Source organism: Thermobia domestica, chromosome 4 (assembly GCF_964235325.1).
Source record: "Thermobia domestica chromosome 4, izTheDome1.hap1.1, whole genome shotgun sequence".
NCBI lineage: Eukaryota > Metazoa > Arthropoda > Insecta > Zygentoma > Lepismatidae > Thermobia > Thermobia domestica.
In genome coordinates, this window is record NC_137457.1 from 291,370,157 (window position 1) to 291,394,606 (window position 24,450).

Sequence of the window (24,450 nt, forward strand, 5' to 3'; positions counted from 1 at the left end):
TAAGCATTGTGAAATTTATTGTAATCTCAGAAGAAACAAAAATTCTTATTATATTCACAGAAGTTCACGGCAATGTCATCTCTCTTTTTTTTGTACAAAAAGCTTGTTTATATTTTTTTCATCATTTTTGGGTGGAAAAACATTCAGTAAACGACAGATACTAATATTTTTTTATTATTAACCTCTTTTTTTTTTATTTTAATGACAACAGACACGAAATGTTACTATAACAGACAGGGTCACATTATAATATATATACATATATATTTCATTTATATATATTTATATATATTTTACAAATGTGTCAATATTAAGCTCTTTATGCAAGGTTATTGAAAAAAGCTGTCTCACGCAATCAAATGGTTTGGTGTGTACTTTTTCTTCTTTCAAAAAAGCATACACTAACAGCACATAGAAAAAGCTATTTATACAGATATATATATAATTTTGTAGTTGTATACAGTTCATACTGTTACAAACGTATTAAATACAGATGCCAGTGATCGTCCACTGGGTCAAGATTATTAGTTATTAATTATCACAGTATTCGGTAACAATAGCAACAATCGGATTTAAACTTCGATGGCCACCTATAATGATCAAAAACTTCCCAAATTGGTTTCATTTTTTCTTTCCTTTCTTTTTTCTTACACCAGTGGGGTATAGTAAAAAGTGTTTATAATATTAGTGCGCTCTTTTCTTACATTATTTTCTATTTGGGAATTCTCTAAAATGATTAAAAACTGTAACTTATGTTAGTTTATTTGTCTAAAATTTCAAAATACAATTTCTGTTTATTTCAAATATCTCGAACTTTATTATTATGACCAAATGTTAGTTTTTCTTTCTTTCTTTTTTTTTTCGTTCACGAATTCAAAGTTAGCGGTTTTGTTTGTAGAGTGGTGTCAAAATCGTAGAAAACAGAATTGCAACCGCACGTTATTATTATTACAGGGCACTCGGTAGTTCAACACCTATGGGGATACCGAAAATGTTGAACTACTAGATATATTTGTAAAAAGCGTAGGGCCGGTTAGATTGAGTGTAAATACATAATAAAACGGCATTACTGTATGTATTGTACTTAAAAACGCTTTATTGGTAAAAATTTAAGTCAAATTTAGAATCACATTTTGTCAACCAAAATCATATACAGTACAGTTGAAACAAAGAAATTCATCAATGCGCGCTTTAAATTGCTCGCATCGTCCGGTTCGACAGTGAAATAGAGGGGAGAAGACAGGGGGTTTGTTTACATCTACAGTACAATGCTGCGGTAGTGCCTTCTGGCAGGTCTGTTTGTCAACAGCGCATTGAACTACTGGGCGTCTGATCTCAAAAACATTGAAGTACAGAGCAATCTGCTAGCCGTTTTGCCAAATGTTGAACTAATGAACATGGCGGCTGCAAAACTGTTGAACTGTAGAGCAGGCCCTGTGCGCCAGGAAAATACTCAAAAATGTTGAACTACTGGGCTTGTTGAAGTATCGAATGTTGAATTACCGAGCGCGCCCTGTATTGAAATATTGTAGCTACACTGAAAAAATGAAGTATCTATAACAATTAGTACATCTATAGTCTAACATTATTTTCCAGTCGGATATTGTTTTTACTCTATACTCATATCAATACCATGGTTACAAAGGATGGGACCTTTTATCTATATATAAACTCCGAATCAAGTCTAGACTTGAACTCAGTACAACTGAATGGTGCACAGACGAAGGATCATACAAGATTATATCGCAGAGAACATATTCTTCCCCACAATACTCTTTCTTCCCCAAAAGACGAACGTTATAAGACCATACCACAGACCCAACTTTCAATACGGTCAAATTTCACTATAGTGCAGGCTTGAAGTTACACATGGTTTACAGTAGGGTTGCCATTTGTCTCGGAAAACCCGAGACCGTCACGGAATCGAGACCTGCGTCCCGAAAATATTTCTCGGGATGCTTAAATGTCCCGGATTTCAGCGAGGAAGAAAGGAAGGGAATACTATAGTTTACTTTTTTCACAGGATTAGCTATATAATTATTCCCTTCAACTTCTGAGTATGGAAATTCAATAATTGATTTTTTTACTTACCAGGGGGAGGGGGTAAATCATCTGCTTACGTTTGCTTAACTGGGGAGGAAAATGTCTACTAAAACGACTAAAAATGTGATTACGCAGTACTTGAACAACTCTATCTAATGGAAGAAAGCAAATTAGTATATAACACTTCTTTTCATTTTAAGCATTTCAAAGATTCTCGTAATTTACTAGCGTCCCGGATTTTCATTTTTGAAATATGGCAACCCTAGGCTACAGATGCTATTCAAAGATCACCATTTGGTTTCTTGGTTATCAATACCTAGTAGCGAGTAAACGATATAACTTTGAAAACGTGAACAAATATTCTTTCGATTCTTTCAATATTTTTTCAGGGTCACTTTCAACCTATTTTTTAAATTATTTCGTAACTTGCTTGGAATTTTAGTTTGGCAACGAAATTTTTTTTTTTTTTAATTTTTAGATTAATCTGTTTTATGACACGTTGTTATTCATTGGCTAAGTAAGTTGACTTGTATTCACAGCACCCAATAAAAAAAAAAAACTGAAAAAACTACAAGTGAAATTATTTTTTTTTAAAACAATGACACACAAAACAAATTGTTTTCAGAAATAGGCACTTCAAAAGCAGGCAATAAGCTTGCAAATTACATTTACTGTAAGAAAACAAAAAAACACCTAATATATATATGTAATATCCAGCCTTTAGTGAACTAGAGTTTATAAAAAAGACAAGTAAACTATTACACAGAATTAAGAGAAAAATTAATGGCTAAAGCTAACTCTTAGGGGTTGACATTCCTGCAAATGTTGGCATAGCACCCAGGTTGAAAGGTTAGGAATATTCGCAATGCAGGGAAACACTCACTGCTGTAGTACTAATAATAGATACTGATAAACCATTGGTTCCTCCAGTTACTTTCACATACACAAATATCTATATAGTAAAACACCAAAGTTTCAGTCTTACAAGTATAGTAAACATGGTGGCTTTTTATTATTTTGGTGCATCTCTCTAGGAAAAAATACATAAATAAATAAATTAAAAGAACATACACGCTTATTTCTAACAACGGTTACTATACTTATTCACATGTAAGTTTCATACCAAACTGTGATGTAACCTAACAACACTGTAATACGTGATTTACTTTTTTTTCCTCCCCATTACTCTAAGACAGAATTAAAACTTCATATGAAACCGATATAGCTAGGGCATATTCCACATTTGAGGTTTATATTAATAGGGACAATAACGGACTGTAGTGATACTACACTATTATATCTTACGATCATACTAACATTATATAACTTTCGCATTAAAACATGCTTGTGAACAAATGAATGTCTAATTCTACGAATGTTATTATATCCAATTGAACTTATACTTTTGAAAGGAAAATGTGTATATAATAACTATTAAAAAATGTTTCATTGCTATCACAAAACACTAGAAAACTATAATGATAAGATTTCGTTTATTTCCGTGTTATAGATAAGGATGAACTAGGTATAAATCTAGCCTAGAATACCAACAATTTTAATTCACTTGTAACACAGAATTCTTCACATCAGTCAAGATATTAACTTCACAATATGTCGTCCTATATACATTTTAAATAAATAAATAAAAATATTCGTGTGAAGACAAATTAAATTTTAAATTACAAGTTTTAATAACTGATTATTTATATTGAAATCATTACTTTAATTCGTCTCGAACATACACAGAAGTATGATATATATACTGCTTTCGACTATCTTTTATTGAAAATTTTCAGAACAGCAGTTAAAACAATAACAGACATCCATATAACTATATATCGTTCATGTGTTATGGAATCCATATTTTCAACCAAATTTCTCGCAAGAAGCGTAACATACCTACGACCATCATTGTCTACCAACACTTACAGACATTTGAGCTTAACTATGACAAATTTATATATTTTAATTTCCCTGGATACAAGTATACAGTAAACCTTCCCTCAGCACGCCTGTAAAAACTGCATTACTGAGAATGACAGATAATTTTATTGAACATGATGTAACAAATTCTTAACTAAAGAAACTTAAATGTTTCTTGAATTTGAGCAAAGCTGAACATTTTATATTATCAATTGGCACAGAACACTTAATAAACACGGCACTGGAAAGAAACTAAATATTTTTAATAATTTCAAAAACATTTTAGTTAGGTGAATGAGATTTCTGATATGAAGTGATTGTACATGCATTTTGTTTATTTAAAAATATGGTTAATATGAAGAATACTGGTAGTAATTTATATTGATTTGTCTGTATCAAATAATCAATTTATTTATACGGTACTGATGATGTTCCTGAACTTACTCTACAAATAACAAAGGACTTTTTCCAAGTCCATTGGTTCCTAGAACACTATCATAAAATTATGAAATAGATATTACTTTATTGAATTTTCATTCATCATTGCACGTTTACATTACCAAAGCTATCAGAAATTGCAAAATATTCACTTAATTTTTTTTTCTTACATTCTGATATATATATATATATATATATATATATATATATATATATATATATATATTATTTAAAGGAAGGAATTTTTTACTCGTCAAATGCGTCCAATGTTATGTTGATTCGAAAATTAATGTTCCAAAAAATGCTATTACCTTCTTTGAATCTAAAAATCTTCGAGTTTAGAAATGTGCTATTCTACAAAATTTTACGGCATTTCCATCCATCTGTGATTTGTTTGATTCTGAAATGTGGAAAAAGAACATCACACTTCTAAGGTCGAAAGTATTTAGAGCCGAAGATGATATGCAAAAGTTATTGAAACATTTGCACACTTTCGTACAACTTCATCACGCATTAGAGCTTTTTTTCTTCCTTTTTATAATATTATATATTTGTATGCATCTGTTACTTATTTTCCAATTAGTACAATTTTGCTGCTCAGTGTAAACAAAATATTCCAATGCTTTTTTAAAGTAAAGTTGAATTTCAGAGAAAATTACCCTAACACAAATCAAGGTACGAAAACAAGTACAAACAGGCTTAAGAGTAATATGAACAAAAATTATCACAGCTGAAAATTACACTATTTGAATTTCTGAAATTTATTCATATTATTGCACTAAAAAAAATATAGTTGTACTGCCTTTAGAAAGTGATCAAAATTTTAAGAATTTATACTCCAAAACTCTACATAGAATTATTAAAAAGCAAATTAGTGAATAGATTTTAATCTACAAATATATATTACGCATTTTTCAAATGCCATTTCAAGTAATATAAACTTTTCTTCTTTTTTTGAAACAACTGTAAAACAAAAACCAAAATTAGGAAAGACTGGAATGTAGTGATTAAGCTTCTTCTTCAAGTGTTATTTACAGCAAACAATTATATCAAGTTCCAGGTCATAGCGTAGTGATTCATTTCTCGGCTGTCAATAACATGAACGGAAGTCTTATTACAATCTTAAACAGTACCTTCGTCGTTCTAGGACATAATATATATATATATATATATATATATATATATATATATATATATATATATATTGTAAATTTTAAGTATTTTCTTTCGTTTTACAATTATTTTGAAGAAAGTTAAATGCTACCAACATTACTGCAATGTGTATTGATATTTTGACAACATAATTATTGTTTTATTTTGAATTACAAAGTATATTACATATCGTTTTGAAATACTATTCAATTAAGTCGAATCATTACGCTTTAAGCAGAGATACAAAGAATTTAGCATTACAATAATGCTTAAAAAATCTCTAACGATCACCAATGGCAATAAGTTATTTTTTCCTTTTCTTACAGCTATATTTTATATAGTATAAGAAGTCTGAAGGATAATTAAGTAATCACGAAAAATGACTAAACTTAACTTAAGCATATCAATCATACGGCCATACTCAGTAAAATGAATCCATTATCTCTCATTAACAAGTACATGTTCTTAATACAGTGGAACAATTGGTTTTTCGGTAGTTTCCCTTCTGTCTAAACTAACTTTAAAACATTTATGTTCGCATGCTATTTGTAATGTTTCCTTTAAATTTTTGCACTATTTAGCGTTCAACAATAGTTTCTCACCGATTGTTAATGAACACTATCCATGGCTTTGGATTGCATATTGTAACCAAAGAAATACTGACAGTTTCGGATATCTACCATAACCTTCATCAAACACTATACAGACACCACAGAACATAAATGAAGATATATATATATATATATATATATATATATAAATCAGGAATGCTTAGCGTGGGTGTTCAGCGACAAGCGGAGCGACATGAATAGAAGTACGAAGAGGAATTTTATAACCAATATGATAAGGAGAACAGAAATGTTGAAGGACGAAGAGGAAGAGAGGAAGGATAGCATAGAGAAATTCTACAGACAGTTCGAGAAGAACGGTTATAGCAGGAAGAAGTTAGAGAGGGAAGAAGAACGTAAGAGGAGGAAGAGAGGGAGAAAGAAGGATGAGGACGAGACTGAATATGGCATGATATAGAAAGCATGGAAGTAGAAACGCAGAAACTGAAGAATTATTGAAGAAAGGAGGGGTCAGAGCTTATAGAAGAAGTGAAGAAGATTTATTGAGATCAATAAAGAAGAATAGAAAAGGTACCAAAAACCTTATTGAAGAGGAAGGAGTCATCTACAGGGTATGATGTGGGGATTGCGATATGTCATATGCAGGAGAGACGGGGAAGAGAACAAAACAAAGTATGAAACAAAGGATGAAAGTGAAGAGGAAGAAAAATACCATTGTGGTATACAAACGTAAAGGAGGCTAATTACGAAATTAACTGGGATAAGACGGAAGTATTGGAGATAGAGATGATAATAAGTGAAAAGAAGCAGATTGGATAAAGAACGTAAGAAGAGATAAGCTAATGAACTGGACAGGGGACTTCTTATTAATGAATTATGGCAGAGAATTTTGGGTAGGATAGACAGGAAGATGAAATTGAAAAAAAGACCGAAAATGGTGGTACGTAATTGGCAGGAAAATAGACAAGGGAACCTACGGGATAGGCTGAAGGACTCAGCCAATAGAATTTAGACTTCTCCATAAGGATGACTATATATATATGTCTGTATCTTCTTTTATGTTCTATAGGGTCTATATAGTGTCTGATGAAGGATATGGTAGATATCCGAAACTAACACATCATAGTTTAAAATACAGTCTGTGTTGAAGCTTTGGTAAGGTAAGCATTTCTTTTGATACGATTGTTATTGTTTCAACATTTCAGTATTTAAGTATTAATTACTGTATAATCAGCAATAATTAAGGGAATGATATACGTTAGTAGCTATTGTTAATAACAAAAGATGTCTAATCATCAACGAACGGGACTGGTGCTACAGGTGACTATGCATCAACTTAGCTCATTATAAGTTATTCAGTGTGGTAAGTCAAGATCGTGTATCAAGATGTTCCCAAGCTTTACCGAACAATGCACTGAGACGGTGTAGCTATGGGTCACATATAATGTCCAAAAGGTTTCACATCCAAATTTATCTCGTTTTCAAATGTTATTGAAAACTTGAAACAAATTATAATATACAGTACAAGATATGTCACTATTATGAAGTAGACAACGAAAGTATGCCTATTATAAGTTATCTCTAATTTAGTTTAGGAAAGTTATTGTTTTAAACTATAAATTGAAATTCTAAAAAATGTGTGCAAACCCTCGTACGACAAATATGAAATAATAAGGCTAGCAGAGGCTCAGAAAAGTTTGGCAACCACTGGCTTATGGTATGTGAGCTTGTGTGCTTAACAGCCATACTTTACTTCCCATATGAAAACGGATACCACAATTTCGTAAGAATCGTTCATAGTTTCGTAAAATTTCTTAAATGTCCTCTGGCACTGAGCTGTCCATTTCCCTACTATTTAAAATATTGACTGCACTAGCGAACAACCAGATTTTGAGCATGACTAGTATAGCGCTGAAATTGCTACAGTTTTGCACGAGAAAAATATATGTAGAATCAATTGCTCAGGAAAAACAGATGAAGCTCAAAATGCAACAGGAACTTACCTAATTTGTTCTTCGCTTCTCACAATATTCTTTAGAAAATAAAGTATTTCAGTTTATGTCCCACGTTTATGCCGGATACGCTAAAGGAGGCGGTGATGATGAGAAATGAAATGATGGAATGAAGAAAAAGGGAGGAAACGAAAGAAGCCCGAGGAAATTCATACACACAGTGTTGAGTCCTCCAGAAAGATAAATTAACGCGAGATGGGATCAAACCAGGAACCTCGCGTACGGGAGCTGAACGCTCTACCGCTGAGCCACAGCGGTCTCCAATACTCTAAAGATAAAGCAGGAACCTGTGTTAGGGATTAGTAAACACAATAAAACTTTGGGAAGCCTACTAGTAATGCTCATATTCGAGTAACTGGGCTAATAGCACCAGAATTCACAGGACGTTTGTATATTGTTAATTGTATGTAGTTTCTGCTTCTACAAATTCCTAGCATCCCACGTATATGCTTCCTTTTCTTTATCTGAACCGCTTACAGTAAAACCTGTTTATTCTTGAATACGAAACGAAAAATTTCGAAAATTCACATCATTAGGCTTCAGTGCAAAACGGAGAGCAAATGAGAGGTAGAATCTTGCTATGTTAATTATGATTATTTGCAGTGAGATTTTAAGAATATAATAAGATAACTTTCGGACTTCGAATTCAAACAGCTGAACTTTGTCATTACCTGTATAAATCTGTGAAGCTACTACAGAGACCATCACAGTACAAAACACAATCTGTCATATTAATTCTGAAAATTGCATCAAGTACTTTTTTCCCCTTTCTTTAGTACTTTTCATGAACAATTTCAAAAAATTGCTACTTGACACTAAATCTACTGTGGCAGTGGAAAGTATTAAATATATGATATAAAGAATACTTTTATTAGTGTATCAGTTAGTTTTCAAGAAATTCTAAGGTAAGGTAAGCATTTCTTTTGATACGATTGTTATTGTTTCAACATTTCAGTATTTAAGTATTAATTACTGTATAATCAGCAATAATTAAGGGAATGATATACGTTAGTAGCTATTGTTAATAACAAAAGATGTCTAATCATCAACGAACGGGACTGGTGCTACAGGTGACTATGCATCAACTTAGCTCATTATAAGTTATTCAGTGTGGTAAGTCAAGATCGTGTATCAAGATGTTCCCAAGCTTTACCGAACAATGCACTGAGACGGTGTAGCTATGGGTCACATATAATGTCCAAAAGGTTTCACATCCAAATTTATCTCGTTTTCAAATGTTATTGAAAACTTGAAACAAATTATAATATACAGTACAAGATATGTCACTATTATGAAGTAGACAACGAAAGTATGCCTATTATAAGTTATCTCTAATTTAGTTTAGGAAAGTTATTGTTTTAAACTATAAATTGAAATTCTAAAAAATGTGTGCAAACCCTCGTACGACAAATATGAAATAATAAGGCTAGCAGAGGCTCAGAAAAGTTTGGCAACCACTGGCTTATGGTATGTGAGCTTGTGTGCTTAACAGCCATACTTTACTTCCCATATGAAAACGGATACCACAATTTCGTAAGAATCGTTCATAGTTTCGTAAAATTTCTTAAATGTCCTCTGGCACTGAGCTGTCCATTTCCCTACTATTTAAAATATTGACTGCACTAGCGAACAACCAGATTTTGAGCATGACTAGTATAGCGCTGAAATTGCTACAGTTTTGCACGAGAAAAATATATGTAGAATCAATTGCTCAGGAAAAACAGATGAAGCTCAAAATGCAACAGGAACTTACCTAATTTGTTCTTCGCTTCTCACAATATTCTTTAGAAAATAAAGTATTTCAGTTTATGTCCCACGTTTATGCCGGATACGCTAAAGGAGGCGGTGATGATGAGAAATGAAATGATGGAATGAAGAAAAAGGGAGGAAACGAAAGAAGCCCGAGGAAATTCATACACACAGTGTTGAGTCCTCCAGAAAGATAAATTAACGCGAGATGGGATCAAACCAGGAACCTCGCGTACGGGAGCTGAACGCTCTACCGCTGAGCCACAGCGGTCTCCAATACTCTAAAGATAAAGCAGGAACCTGTGTTAGGGATTAGTAAACACAATAAAACTTTGGGAAGCCTACTAGTAATGCTCATATTCGAGTAACTGGGCTAATAGCACCAGAATTCACAGGACGTTTGTATATTGTTAATTGTATGTAGTTTCTGCTTCTACAAATTCCTAGCATCCCACGTATATGCTTCCTTTTCTTTATCTGAACCGCTTACAGTAAAACCTGTTTATTCTTGAATACGAAACGAAAAATTTCGAAAATTCACATCATTAGGCTTCAGTGCAAAACGGAGAGCAAATGAGAGGTAGAATCTTGCTATGTTAATTATGATTATTTGCAGTGAGATTTTAAGAATATAATAAGATAACTTTCGGACTTCGAATTCAAACAGCTGAACTTTGTCATTACCTGTATAAATCTGTGAAGCTACTACAGAGACCATCACAGTACAAAACACAATCTGTCATATTAATTCTGAAAATTGCATCAAGTACTTTTTTCCCCTTTCTTTAGTACTTTTCATGAACAATTTCAAAAAATTGCTACTTGACACTAAATCTACTGTGGCAGTGGAAAGTATTAAATATATGATATAAAGAATACTTTTATTAGTGTATCAGTTAGTTTTCAAGAAATCTTCTTTTCAACGTTGCGTACTAAACTACAACCTACTTAAACAGATATACGTTAATTGGTTTTTCGTCAGCATTCTTGAGTCATGTTCGCGATACAAACTATCAAAGCATTCCCCGGTTTTCAGTGATGACCGATTATTATCATACCTTTGACCATATTTGCTGAATGCCTTTTACGTACAGCATATCATTGCAAGATGATGGAAATAACGAGCTTACGGAATAGAGGTGAGGAGTGTATTTTTTTAAAAAAAGTTGACTGTAGCCAAAATCCATTGGTGAAATCCTCACACCTAAACAATAAAGTCCATATGAACATAAGGGAAAACAACGCGTTGTTTCAAAGTTACGAGATGCCGAAATTGAGAGGCTGCCTAGCTCGAAAACTATGATCGATATCAAAGGCGGTTAAAGAAATATTAGAGGAACTAGTACACAATCTATCAAAATAACCAAGTTTCAAAATTGGGACGTATCGACGTATTGATAAAATTTCATTTGGTAATCATTTCCGTTTGATTTTCAATTCAAGATGGTTATTAACTTAAAGTACCGCACGAAGGGAGTTGAAGCACTTGCGAAAAGCAAGTTTCTTCAAGGAAACCGCCCTCATCTTTAAACACTTGTAATTTTTCTTGCTTTTTTTTTTTTTTTTTCGTAAAACCGGAGATTAAGTATAATACAACGCAGACGAAAATCCAAGAAACGTGTTAACACTGTAATATATTCGCTAAACTACATTATTACGTTACAAGCTACATTATTAACAAAAGAAAATTTAGTTCTCGTTTTCTGAAAAATAATAAGCGCTGTTCTATTTTTCTTACATCTTTAATATCTAAATATAGAAGACGGGAACTTGCTCTAAGTACCTTGATAACTATTATCCGATCATATTCATATACTAAATATGTCTTTTTCCTATTCCTTTTTTATGTATCACGTACAAAATATTATAGTCAGAACATTTTTTTTTAAAGTCATTATTAGCACTTCCAAGTAAGTGCCTTGTCGCCTCAGCGTTATACAGCTATTTTACCTACACATATATAAAATAATTTTATTGACAAACTTTTTTTTTTTTTTTTTTTAAATACTGTCCATATGTATAAGTAATAAAGTATTGAATTTGGCAATTTTTGGTGTTCAGTACATCTACAAAAAGATGCATTAATAGTCCCCCTTTTTTATATATATATTTATGCTTCAACGATGGGTGTTAGTTCCCTTCATAGAAATGAAAATGATCTTTTCCTTAGAAGATTCCGTCGTGTCAATTTTATTTATTATTTACTCCGGACGATCGTTTCTGTATGTTACTAGAAGCGCCTTCACGAGCATAGTAATTTAACCGATCTTCAATAGATCCTATTTGTAATATAAAAACATGTCACTCTGTGCGTTAGGATGTCGCTATTTGTATGCCTGATATCAATAGATGCTACTAGCGTGGAGCAAATTTACAGATTTAAAACTATTGTGGCAATTTAATTGCAATTTAAACAGCAGCGTTTCAGGAAATTTGCAGATTTAAAACTATTGTGACGATTCAATTGCAATTTAAACGGTATCGTTTCAGGAAATTTGCAGATTTAAAACTATTGTAACGATTTATTTGCAATTTAAACAGCAGCGTTTCAGGAAATTTGCAGATTTAAAACTATTGTGACGATTCAATTGCAACTTAAAACTGCACTGTTTTAATTTAATTATTTCAAAATGGAAAGTGATGATAGTGAACATGAACACGTTTTGCTGTTTATTAATAGCACAAGTAAAGAATTATAGCTTTTATTTTAGCACGATTTTAACCTAGAATTAGATCTTTTAATTAAGCATGATTTAACCTAGAATTAGAGCTTTTAATTAAGAATTAGAGATTTTAATCTACAGTATATAAAAGATTCAAGGCTTGGGTGCAACAACTAATTATTTATAATGTGTGAACCACAACAATGTTAGTTTCTTTATTGAATTCAACGCTTGATTGATTCAGTGTGGAATTAACATATCCGCGCGTTGAAATATCGTTACACAGACAAGTTAGTAATAAGAGAACATTTACTTTCTATTTGAGTCAGGATCAAAAATAATGCATTCACCACTTATATTTTAGTCCTTTCAGTCTCATGTTCATTTCAGTGGACATGTAGTTTATCGGGTTGTTTCTTATTCTTATATGGTATAATGCTTTAGTTGAGAATATCTGATACCTTAGATGCAGATTATACTATTAATAGGATAACTTGACATCTGGCGAATTCCTTTTCTGACTTTCTGAAATCAGAAACACTTTGTCTAATGATTAAAAGAAAATCAGATTTGATAGAGTTGAAAACATCATTTACCTGAAGATAAGGATGTTCTTAAGAATCTTTATTACAAGCTTAGCACGAAACAATTAAGCTTCCATTTTAATTTCAGAGTTATGATAAAGCTGTACCTAAGCACAGATGTCAATCGCAAAATATTTGAACGTTATTACGTGCAAAGTTTTGTTGAACCATTATAGTATCAGATCGGATGGTCTATTCATAGAGGAGGTAAGTCCGATACAATTCTAAGCGTAATAATATTTAGGCGAGTGGAATTTGGCCAATTCCAGGCTGGTAACTTAAACACTATTTCAGCACTCTTTTCTACCTCCTATAGGTAAATACTTATGGAGGCGAATTTACATATCCTATTTGCTTATATCCTGTTGTTGTTCATTAAATTGACTTCAAACTAAAACAGTTCGATTTGAAGAAAATAACTGTAATTTTATATAAATTTTCATCATGTAAAGATCGTCAACTCTCGAAGGACTTCCACCAAAGTTCATTTTCTTATACTTGTAGATTATTTACGTAGCTATACTTGAAGTGATTTATAATTTTCCAATTCTTAGATTCGTACTAAATGGTTAAGGCTCAGGGCAATTTTTAACATTTTTGGCGCCCATGAGTCATTAGAAAATGCTGCTCCCTCAATGTTTGTCGCCAAATTTTATTATAACAGTGATACGTCGTATGTTGGTAGCGCTAATTCCTAATAGTTAACATTCGCTGCTCCGCTAGTTCGCTATTTCTGTGATTTCAAGAACCAGAATATGAACAAAACATCTTGAGAAAATTTGCCGCCCTGTGCCCATCTTGATCCATATATAAATACAGTCTAGTCATGGCTCAATAATAATGTTAACAATTTAAAAAAACAGGTCTGTGCGTTGGCAGATCAATGTTTAAAAGAAGCATTAAGGACAACTGGTACTATAAAAATCAGAAAACCTAAGAAGTGTAATCATAATAATACCGTATATTTCTGAATCCCCAAGACAAGGTTTCTTTTGACGCAATTTTTTCTCAAAACCATCAGGTCGTCTTGTGGTCATGACATAAAGTTTTCTTTACTGAATAGAATCACAAGCTTCCATTAATCTCTGACTTAACCATCTTCCTCGCTTACTGCTTTAGCCTTTAAGTTTGTAGATTCATTATGTTCTTCCCGTGAAGACGACTAAGGAAAGCCTGTATCTGATACGATTTTTAGTGTTGTTTAAAAGTAAGTTCTGAAAATATATCCAGTAGTGTTGTAGACGTGTTTCTGTAATCCTTTGTTTAAAATATGGGGATCGTCTTGTATTCGGAGTCAGAAATATACAATAATAATAATAATACAATACACACGGTTAACTACATGTAAATCAAATGTATAAACTAATTTCGATATTTGCTGAATTTAAAATCTGAAAATTGCTGTTTCTAAACAAAACAACAGTGTTTTAAGTTCATACTATAACACATACACAGTGTCTCTTAATGTTTCAACGTAGTGCTGGTAGAAAGCCCTGAAGGTGCTAGTAGAAAAAGGAGGGAAACAATCATGGAGAACATATAACTATATCTTAATTAGTATGATATAGGTCAATCCGATATCAAGCAGAATTAATTACAAAATGTGTCAATGCAGTGGAATGTTCTTTGTTAGTTGTAAGATTTTGTACTGAGCAGTTTTCCCATATTACTGCTCATGTATTATTAACAATTTACTTCTAAATGGGAGCTTTCACTTCGCTATACCAGAAATAATTGTCCCCGATATATCAGCTAAAGATTAATAAAATACATACCATAAAATCACAAAATTTATTTCATTAAAAAAAATCAATTTTAAATTTATCCGTCTGTAATATTATTTCAGTCATTTCATTTCTCGAAATCTTTAATTCGTGTATTCTTTCCGTATAAGTATGTAATATAGATCTAATTCAGAATAAAGCGAAGGTTTAGGGTTAAATTAACAAGTATTTTAGCGCTAGTTCCATTAAGTGCTATATGTCCTGGTGGCCTTGCACGAAAAAATATGTTTATTTGCGTAAATTAAATAAGATTACCCTCTTCTCGAAAGTTAATTAAATTTTTACATACATATCTCAATGACTAAATTTCTTTCCATAATTTGATTACAACTGTCAATTTTTCGTTTACAGTTTGAAAATAGATAATATGCTGAACACACAAAACAAATGTTAAAAAAATAATAATTTTCTATTGTGAGATACAGATATTCTCTGTTTTTAGTTTAGTTGCGTAAGTGGAAAGCGCGTGACATAATTATGAATACGTATTTCAATCCACGAAATGAACAAGAAGTAGCCATTTTCAAAGCCTTCAAAAGTTTCCTTTAACACGGAAAGAGATGCCTATATTTACCTAAACGCAGTACATTACGAATATACGTAAATTTAAATATCGTGGTAATAATTAATTTTATTGCCCAGCCAAGAAAAAAAAAAAGTAATAATTAAGAAAAGAAGAATCCACGAAAATGCTACAGAGATTCTTGTTCGCGATTCACATTATCGTTATGGCAGGAGACGTACATCATAACAACTCTGCAACAAGTATATATATATATATATATAATTCTAATCACCGGTAACAGCTGACGTAAGTAAATACTGAATAATCATATTTTTAGTACTCATACCTCTGTGTTTGCTGGGGCCAGATACTTGTGAATAATTATCTGCAATATTTCAAAGGCGAAGATCTTCTTCTGGAGACTGAGAATTTTACGTTTCTATTTTTCCTTATATAATTTATTCATGGATCATTCTTACAAGCATATATCTAGTATCAGACTTACGTCAAAACTTCACTTATAAACACAAATTATTATTTTGAAGTGCGCTTAAACATGTAACAAATTTGCATACAGCGAAAGCATTCTATTATGCGTACAATCCGTTGACAAAATCCGCGTACAGTGTCGTTAGTATACATCCACTTCTACTTGGCGTAACAGCTCTTTTTGTGGGTCTGAGCCACTCCAATGCCATCTGTTAGCGATCGGCTGAACTACGTCCAGTCTAGCGACGGACACTTGATCAGCATGCTGCGTTGTTCTGTCTCTAGCAAGTGTATCAGGTGCTTTAGTGACCGTCACGTCTTTTATTCACGTGACTCCCCAGTTCGTCTCACGACGCAGGGTGGAAGCCGGAAATTGGGGAGCACCGGCTGGGAATCGAACACCCAGGACCACGCGGACGATCCAACTACGGTGTCTCCTAATAGACGTCCATTATATTCAAAATTATCACCTAACGATGTCATGCAGTAAATTTTCATTTCACCAGCAGAAGAAATCATAGTAGTCTTTAAAATATTCCAGATAACTTCACAAATACTTGTACTAAAGGAACATAGAGTTAAGAAAGTTTTTGGAGTTCTTTAAGTGACTGAATCATCAATGTTTATTATCTGACCTCAGACAATAGTGTCCGAAATTATGACTTCAATTGATTTGAATTTAGCATTTGTTTTTAAACAAAAAAGAAACATCAATTTTCACTTTCGAAAATAGTTACGTTTGTATCTCAAATCACATTATTTGTACTACCTGTATAAAATATCTCAGTGTTTGAGCTTCATTATAAAGTGATTAATCTATTTTCCACGAATTTTATATTATGCACTTCTTTTAGCCTGACGTGCAAAATTACTGTAGTTTTTAAATTTTATTTCCAGAATAATATTAAAATAGTTTTAAAAATCACGATGAATATTTTTAGTTTAACCTGTGTAAGCAAACCAGGTAAGTTAGTTAATTTTAGCAGTGGGTAATAGTATACATGAGAACCCCCTGTCTTCCGTGCGCGAGGATACTTCATATTATATATTTATACGTTACCAAGTTAAATCACTGCGTTGTCTTCATTATATGTGCTTAACATTCTATTTTTACTTTCTAGAATAAATTTTGTTGATTTCGATTCGAAAAATGTTAAATATTTTTAAATTTATATCATGATGCAGACCAAAATCCTTGTTGCATATAATGTAATGCGCTATAGCATATAAAGTACAAGGGCAAATATGTACGTTCTTTTTTATTTTCGTATCAGTGGATAAGTAAATGAAAGTGGGTTTGTTACCCCCTTCTAAGTTCGTAGATACTCAATGAATAATCCCTAAAAGTATGAGCGTTCAGCTTCTTCTGGAACTCAGACGGTCTTACGTATACTATATCCTAGCAGTGTTTCATGTGCAGCAAATACGACGACGCTTTTCCTTTTCTAACTACAAGTGCTAATTTTTGTAAGAGATCATTAATAGTGTTGTTCGAACTTATCATTTTTATTAGGTTTTGTTTGTTCAAATGTCGGATAATTGTTCAAATTACTTTACCGCCAGCAGTGGGCACAACGCATTTCGAAGCACATCTCGAAAAATTTAACTGTGTATTCTAACATGTCATGTACGATACACACGAGACAAAAAGTAAATTTAATGCACTGCAAAAAAGTAACCAAATATTATCAAAAACTGGAAAATTACTATTTTCACTATTTAATTCAAATTTACTTTCCAAAACATTCACAACAAAATATTAGAGCAACACAGCATAGCACTCTGATTCTCAGCGATTCTAAAGTACAATGGTTTATGTAAAGTGATAAACTTATTTCTTTCATTTTTATTATTAATAGTTATTATATGAATAGGAAGAAAGCTACTGGAACTAAACGTTTGAGCCTATGAAGAAGGTGTCCAATGTGAGGCCGAAATAGAAGGTGGACCAGATATTAGTTTATCTAAGAAAAAACTCAGTGGTAAGTGTCATATTTAGTAGTGTATATACGAACCTTGGCTACACATAAAGGAACTCTAAAAATTGGTAAATATTATTTCCTAAAAGTTTGCCCGCTCTATTTCTTACTTAGGCATATTTGTCAAATCAGTGTTAGATACTTAAGTCAAGTACAATTAACAGCCTTTTTTTCCTCTTATTTTATTCATTTCAAGGAAGAATAAATGGTTATCGTATTAGTTGTGATCTACTAACATTTGCTCTGATATTCAGTAACTCCCTGCCAAACCTAAAGGAAGTTAAAAACCTAAGTTTAAAAAAATCTTGTTAAGTTTTGGTGTTTATCACGTTTTAAATCTATCACATTTACGTAATTTGTTCTCAAAACGAAAGTAATAAGTTTAAAATTTAATAAAATATGATTAACCAATTCGATATACATATTCACTCCCCTGAAAACTCCGATATACTTGACCAACTTAGTATGAATCGTCGTGATCATGTAATAATATGAGATATCAATGACAATTGTCTATAGTAATGACATGTAATCTTTAAGACTGGTCTTGAATTTAAGCAGTAAATAATACCTATAATATGTTCTAATTGTTCATCACTTAAAAACTCACATTATTTGACAGCAAAGGATTGTATTTTACGTTTTCTCATAGTTACAATTTTATACAATTATGTTGATACTTTCCTAATAATAATAATAATAATACCAATCACTAAGTTCTAGCAGCACTATTTTATTGCAGCAGAATAAACAAATATTCTCTTTTTTGGCATTATTTCTAAGTAAAAGCATTATTACAAAGTTATTAAAATTGAATGTGAAAAAACATGTTTATGAAATGTACCATCTCACTTGTTAATCAACACATATCATCTACCAATAGTATAACTATATTGTCCGCGTTTTGAGAATGATGAAAAGTAATACGTACTAGAAAAGTGTTTTCCACTGGATTTGCGCCCCACAATCATTTATATCACTCATTCTCATGCCTTATTATTTTGAATTATTACTGTTGTTCCTCTGTTTCGAGTTTACATAAATAGATCTTCTGTATAATTTACGAATGACCCTCATTATACCTGGCAAAACTTTACACTATTTACAATAAATGCTTCTTGTCGGTTTCCTTTATTAATTACTGTGAATGATCAGATGATGAAAATAAAGTTCAAGGGCAAAGTAAACTCAGCTTTTCCGCCTCTTTTTGGTTTTTCAAACTACTTCATGAAGTACAAAGCAATTCAGCGAAACAAATTGTGGTCTGTGTTTTATTTGATTCCTTAACATGTTACTTGTGATTATTTATACATTATTCCATTTTGGAAGTGAACTTCACTCCTATAATTATTATTTGATTATTAATACCTTCATATATTATTCATGGTTGTTCATGTATTATTCCACTTCGGAAATCAATTTCACTCTCGTATTATTTGATTACTAATAAAGTTTCTGATTTGGGTAACCGTTTTACGATTATCTTTTGTTTGTAATTTTGCATATTATTTTTATTGAAGGATACCACTAATCTCTAGATGTCATCTTGTACATAAACACAGCCCCAGACTAAATTTATTGGTAAAGTTTCTCTGGAGATCAATTGTTAACTGAATATAATGAACTCGTTCTTAGTAAGTTAAAAAACATGTTTAATAAAAAAAATGCACTAGAATTTCTCTGTATAATTTCATATAATGAAACCTGTATAAAGAAAAACTTTCCAACGCAGAAAGGTAGGCTCTTTTGATTCAGAATAACAAATTTTTGAATGTCCAAAAGGAAGATTTTTCAGTTTGCTTTTAATAACCTACTTTTTCGGTGTAAGAAACAGGTGTTACACAGAATCGATAAAGAAGTACCATGGGAAGATACGTATTTTATATATATATATATATATATATATATATATATATATATATATATATATATATATACTTAATGGAATACAGAGCATGAGCATGGTGTTTTCGCGGAAGAACTCCCATTTTGATTTCGAGAAACTTATTAAGACTCAGTCGTCTTTCTCCCTCCCCGCCTCCCAAAAATGTTCGGTAATTCTTTACGATTAACGATTGGGTGTGTATGGGTGATTTTTTTTTTTTCAACTATGTCTATAACAAAATGTTTTTATTTAGTGCCTGGTGCTATTCTACAACATTCTGTTAATGTTCTTTATTACTATTACATCCTTTCCAAAATTTATAAGACTAAGATTTCCATTAAGTGTCCATAATATACTAGCTATATAAATGATGTGTATTATTATATTGGTTATTTAATTTTGTGCTCTGTACTTTAATATAATGTCCTTCAAAAAAGATGTATTTTTTTTAGTAAGCGGAAAACCAATTCTCAATGAGAATAAGTTCAGATGACATGGAATTTCTTTAAACGTAAATTCTATTGTACTTACGACGATCAAACCAGTGATGGAAGTAGACTGGTATGAGATACCGATAGCAAATTAACATATCAAACATACGAGCTGTAAAATATTTACAAATAAAGCTCCACCATATTTAAGTATATGTACTTAAGACAAGTCTATGCATACGAACATACCGGTACTAATATATTTCCAACTCGATCACTGGACTTAACAAAATATATAAGGAAAGAATTAAGAAATGTATACACGTAAGACGTCTTACCCTTAATATACATACTTTGTTATAACTCGCTGTGATCGCATTCACCGTCTAGAACTAGATGGACCTACATTCTGGCTACAACCTTGAAGTTATTCTTGGAATTGAATTAACAACAATGATTGCTGATAGCTGCTATAGGATACATTTGAATAATTGAAATTTACAGTCTTATCTAGAATCACGAGGTAGTTGTATTTTAACCGAATAGCTTCAACTTTTTCTTTTAACATATTTTTTCGTTAGACTTTATAACCAGCTGGAAAGCGGATTACAATTATCTAAGCGTTCTTTCCAAATTTAATCAAGGAAAGCAGCAATAACTTTATAATCTGTGCATCCTTCATTGTTCACGATGCCGAGTTTGTCACAATTTTGAACTATTGCAGTTGTTAAGTGAATTACAGTTGTTATGAACTTCATCCCATTTTTACTTTAGGGAAGAGAACTAATTAATATTATTCATACGATTATAAATTATGCAGCGTACTTCCCTTAATAAGCCTAGTTCGTTACGGATTTTGAGAAATACGGTTATTTTACTTTTCTTTCGAAAAGGTTCTACAGACAGGCAGGAACCTTCGCATGTGTTCAGTTTAGCAATTTTTACAGTCATTGACAAAGATGTCAGCGCACACTGAAATTGTTTGATTAAAATACAACTACTTCGTAATTACAAGATAAGACAGTACACTTGAATAACAATAATGATGCTCCATGTTAACGGAATCAAATATGGCTATATTTAGTAGAACATTCGTTTTCAGTTTATCTGCATTTATTTGCAATGTGTATTGGAAAGACGGATAAGACTAGTTTTTCTTTGCCCCATTAATGAGAAAAAGCACTAACTTTCTATATAAAATATGCGTTAACAACGAGCAAAGGACAAACAATGATAATAGCATGTTTTTATTAAAAAGATTTGCTGTTATTTGTTTTGTATTATCTAATTGAAGATCATTATTTTTTTTTCAAAGTAGTTGACTAGAAAAGAACCCAACAACATATATATATAAAAAAAATCCGTCAACAACAGTGAGGCCTTTCTATAACATACACGCACACATATTCGCAGATCTGTGCTACAAAAAGAAATCGTTTGTGTTTAAGCGAGATAATATAAACACTATTATTATGCAATATACAATTGTGTCTCTCTCTTTCTCTTCTTTGTGTGTAAATTGGCTTCTTTAAAAAAATGACATTGGCAACTTTGAGGCTACAAACACCGATTGGAATGTGTCTTCATTCTAGATTTTCCTATTCTTTCCTATTCAAAACAAACACAAGAATATATTTGAAGAATTCTTCCCCTCTTCTTCCAGTTTTTTTAATCTTCTACACAAGTACTTTTACTTTTTGTTCCGTAAACTTTTTCTCCCCTTTAGATATGTTGCCTTCACAGCTTTCTTTGTTGTTATAATCTCTCGATAGCCAGGACCAGTGGTGACATGTTGCGTGAAATATCAGTGAAGCCAAAATTTCGTATGGCAATTTAATTAGATTAAATGTCGTGAAGTAACTACAGATGATTGTTTTTAAAACTTACGGATTTCATTTGCATCTAGAATTTCTAAGTGAAGTCCGATTTGCATGCGGTTTGTGACAAATGATCAAGGAAGGATGGGAGATTTATGGAACTATGTTTACTGGTTTAAATTCCAATTGTAAGATACATTGTGAATATTTGTTGTTTTTCTTGAGGCGTGGCCGATATTACCCGCGGTGAATTTTAACTAGTAAACATAGTTCCATAAATTTCCCATCCTTCCATGATCATTTGTCATAAACCGCACGAAAATCGGATTTTAGTTAGAAATTCTAGACCTAAATGAAACCGTGTTTTGAAAATATCACCTTGTATTTCTTCTTACGTCTAATATCGAACAAAATTTTTCTTTAGCTTTCATATACACACGTAAATTAAAAGAAACAAACAAAAATAATCATATGGATACATTCGAACTACTGTTACAAAATTATCTTCCGTGTAGAAATCTTAACAAAGAATTCCAAACTTCATCTTACTTGATGTATTTCTTCACTTCACTTCACTTCAAGGGCAGTCACTGATCCTTGGCTTAAGAACTCCAAAAAGTATTTCTTCAAGAATTGACAGAAATTTACAATTTTGCATATATTATATATACACACAAATGTATATAATACTCTTTGATAAAATACTAGTATTTCTTAATGTTTTGAGCATTACTTCCCAATACGGTTTGGTTTTCTCATAGAGTAAATAAATAAATACTACTAAACGTATTTTAATATAATGTTGCACATATTCTTTTTTTCGTGTTTTCACACATACATTTATACAATAAAGCAGCGGTAAATTTCAAAGAATTGACTGAAAACAGTTGAAGCGAATACACTTTGCTACGTAATGGTTAACCCTTGCATGCAATCATACGTGAAGTAATAATTATTTCAACTTAATGTTGAGGAAACAGTTCCTATAACAGCTGACTAGAAGTTTTCCTAAATCAATGAATAAAATGTATGGAAAATCGACAATGTTACATACCAATTAACAAATGCTGATTTTTTTACAATTCAATTTACTGAAAATGAATTAGTACACACAAGTCAAGTTATTTTCGGACACTGATGTGTACATTAAGCAAGTCAACACTGAAAACAGCTACTAAATTGGTAAATACAAGCAATAATAAATGACTTTTGCACTTGTTCCTATTTGTATATAGCAACACGCAAGATCGCACGCAGCTAATTTAATCTGTAAGTGAATAAGACGATTTGTGCACATCAGCAAAGTTAGTGAAACTTAGGTACACAAAACGAACTCAACTATTCGACAACTATAGACCTCGATGAATGAGATTTGGTGTAATTATATTAACATTATGGCTGACGTTTTAATACTAATTTCATTGTTTTCAGTCGCAATTCTCCATCAGATATCGCTGTCATTTAAATAGTTTGTTTTCAAATATAAATTTAGCACCTATAAAGTAACAAAAATAATAAATTAATTTTTTGATGGTAAAAATAACAAAATGCAACAGAGTTGCCCAAAACCATCTGGACTTATTTAAAAAAAAAAAAAAAAAATTCCATAACCGTGCAAATGTTGCTTTTTAAAATAAATGATTACCACTTCTCTGCAACACACTATAATTAAGAAGAATTTTTCAAATAGTTCTCTACAAGCACAGACAGTTTTAATTGATATATCTTTTCCTTTTATCTTCTGTGAACATTGTGTTTGATCTCCCATAATAATAAAAAAAAAATCTTTCAAATTTTCTCTTTGAACCTTCAACCTTGAGGCCATTGGCTAAGTGAAGCAATATTTATATATATTTTTATATATTTTTTTTTTACTTTTTCATTTTTTTAAATATATATATTTGCTAACAATCACAGTTTGTTCACATTACAGGTGAAAAGTGTGCACAGACTGTTGAGGATGACACTGAACAATGCCAACCAATCACAGAGGCTCGATTTTTCTTTTTCTTTTGTTTTTTTCTAACGTCTAGCACATACAACCGCCTTCTTGATCTTGTTGCTCGTTTTGTTGTGGCGGCTGCGTCTGCAAGTCCACAGCTAAAGAAGAAACGTTAAGGAAAAGAGTGGAATAGAAACAAACAGTGTATACATCTTTTTCTAGAAAATAAGAAATACCGGTATAAATAAAATAATTATCAACTGTATTATGCTTTTGTGTCATGACCAGGGTTAACATCTTTAGAGGTAGTTCTGATGGGGAGAAAAGGCAGAAAATTGTTTAAAATAAACCGAAAAAAGATACTATTTTCACCTACCTTTTTGACAACTGTGTTTTTATCTAACAGAAAACAATTTCATATGGACTACGAACTTTTCTTAACAGAATACGTACCTATATTAAGAAGCATAAAGCTGTTTTACTTA

At 31.7% G+C, this 24,450-nt stretch overlaps 1 protein-coding gene across 1 annotated transcript in view; it reads right to left on the reverse strand.

Annotated features, from left to right (window-relative positions):
- The window catches only part of Rab6 (RAS oncogene family member Rab6), a 189,671-nt gene continuing 165,221 nt past the window's right edge, over positions 1–24,450 (reverse strand). The window contains exon 7 of the mRNA XM_081756150.1: positions 1–24,123. Coding sequence (XP_081612276.1) covers positions 24,053–24,123 — 71 coding nt within the window. The 3' untranslated portion in view covers positions 1–24,052. The remainder of the gene's footprint in view (positions 24,124–24,450) is intronic.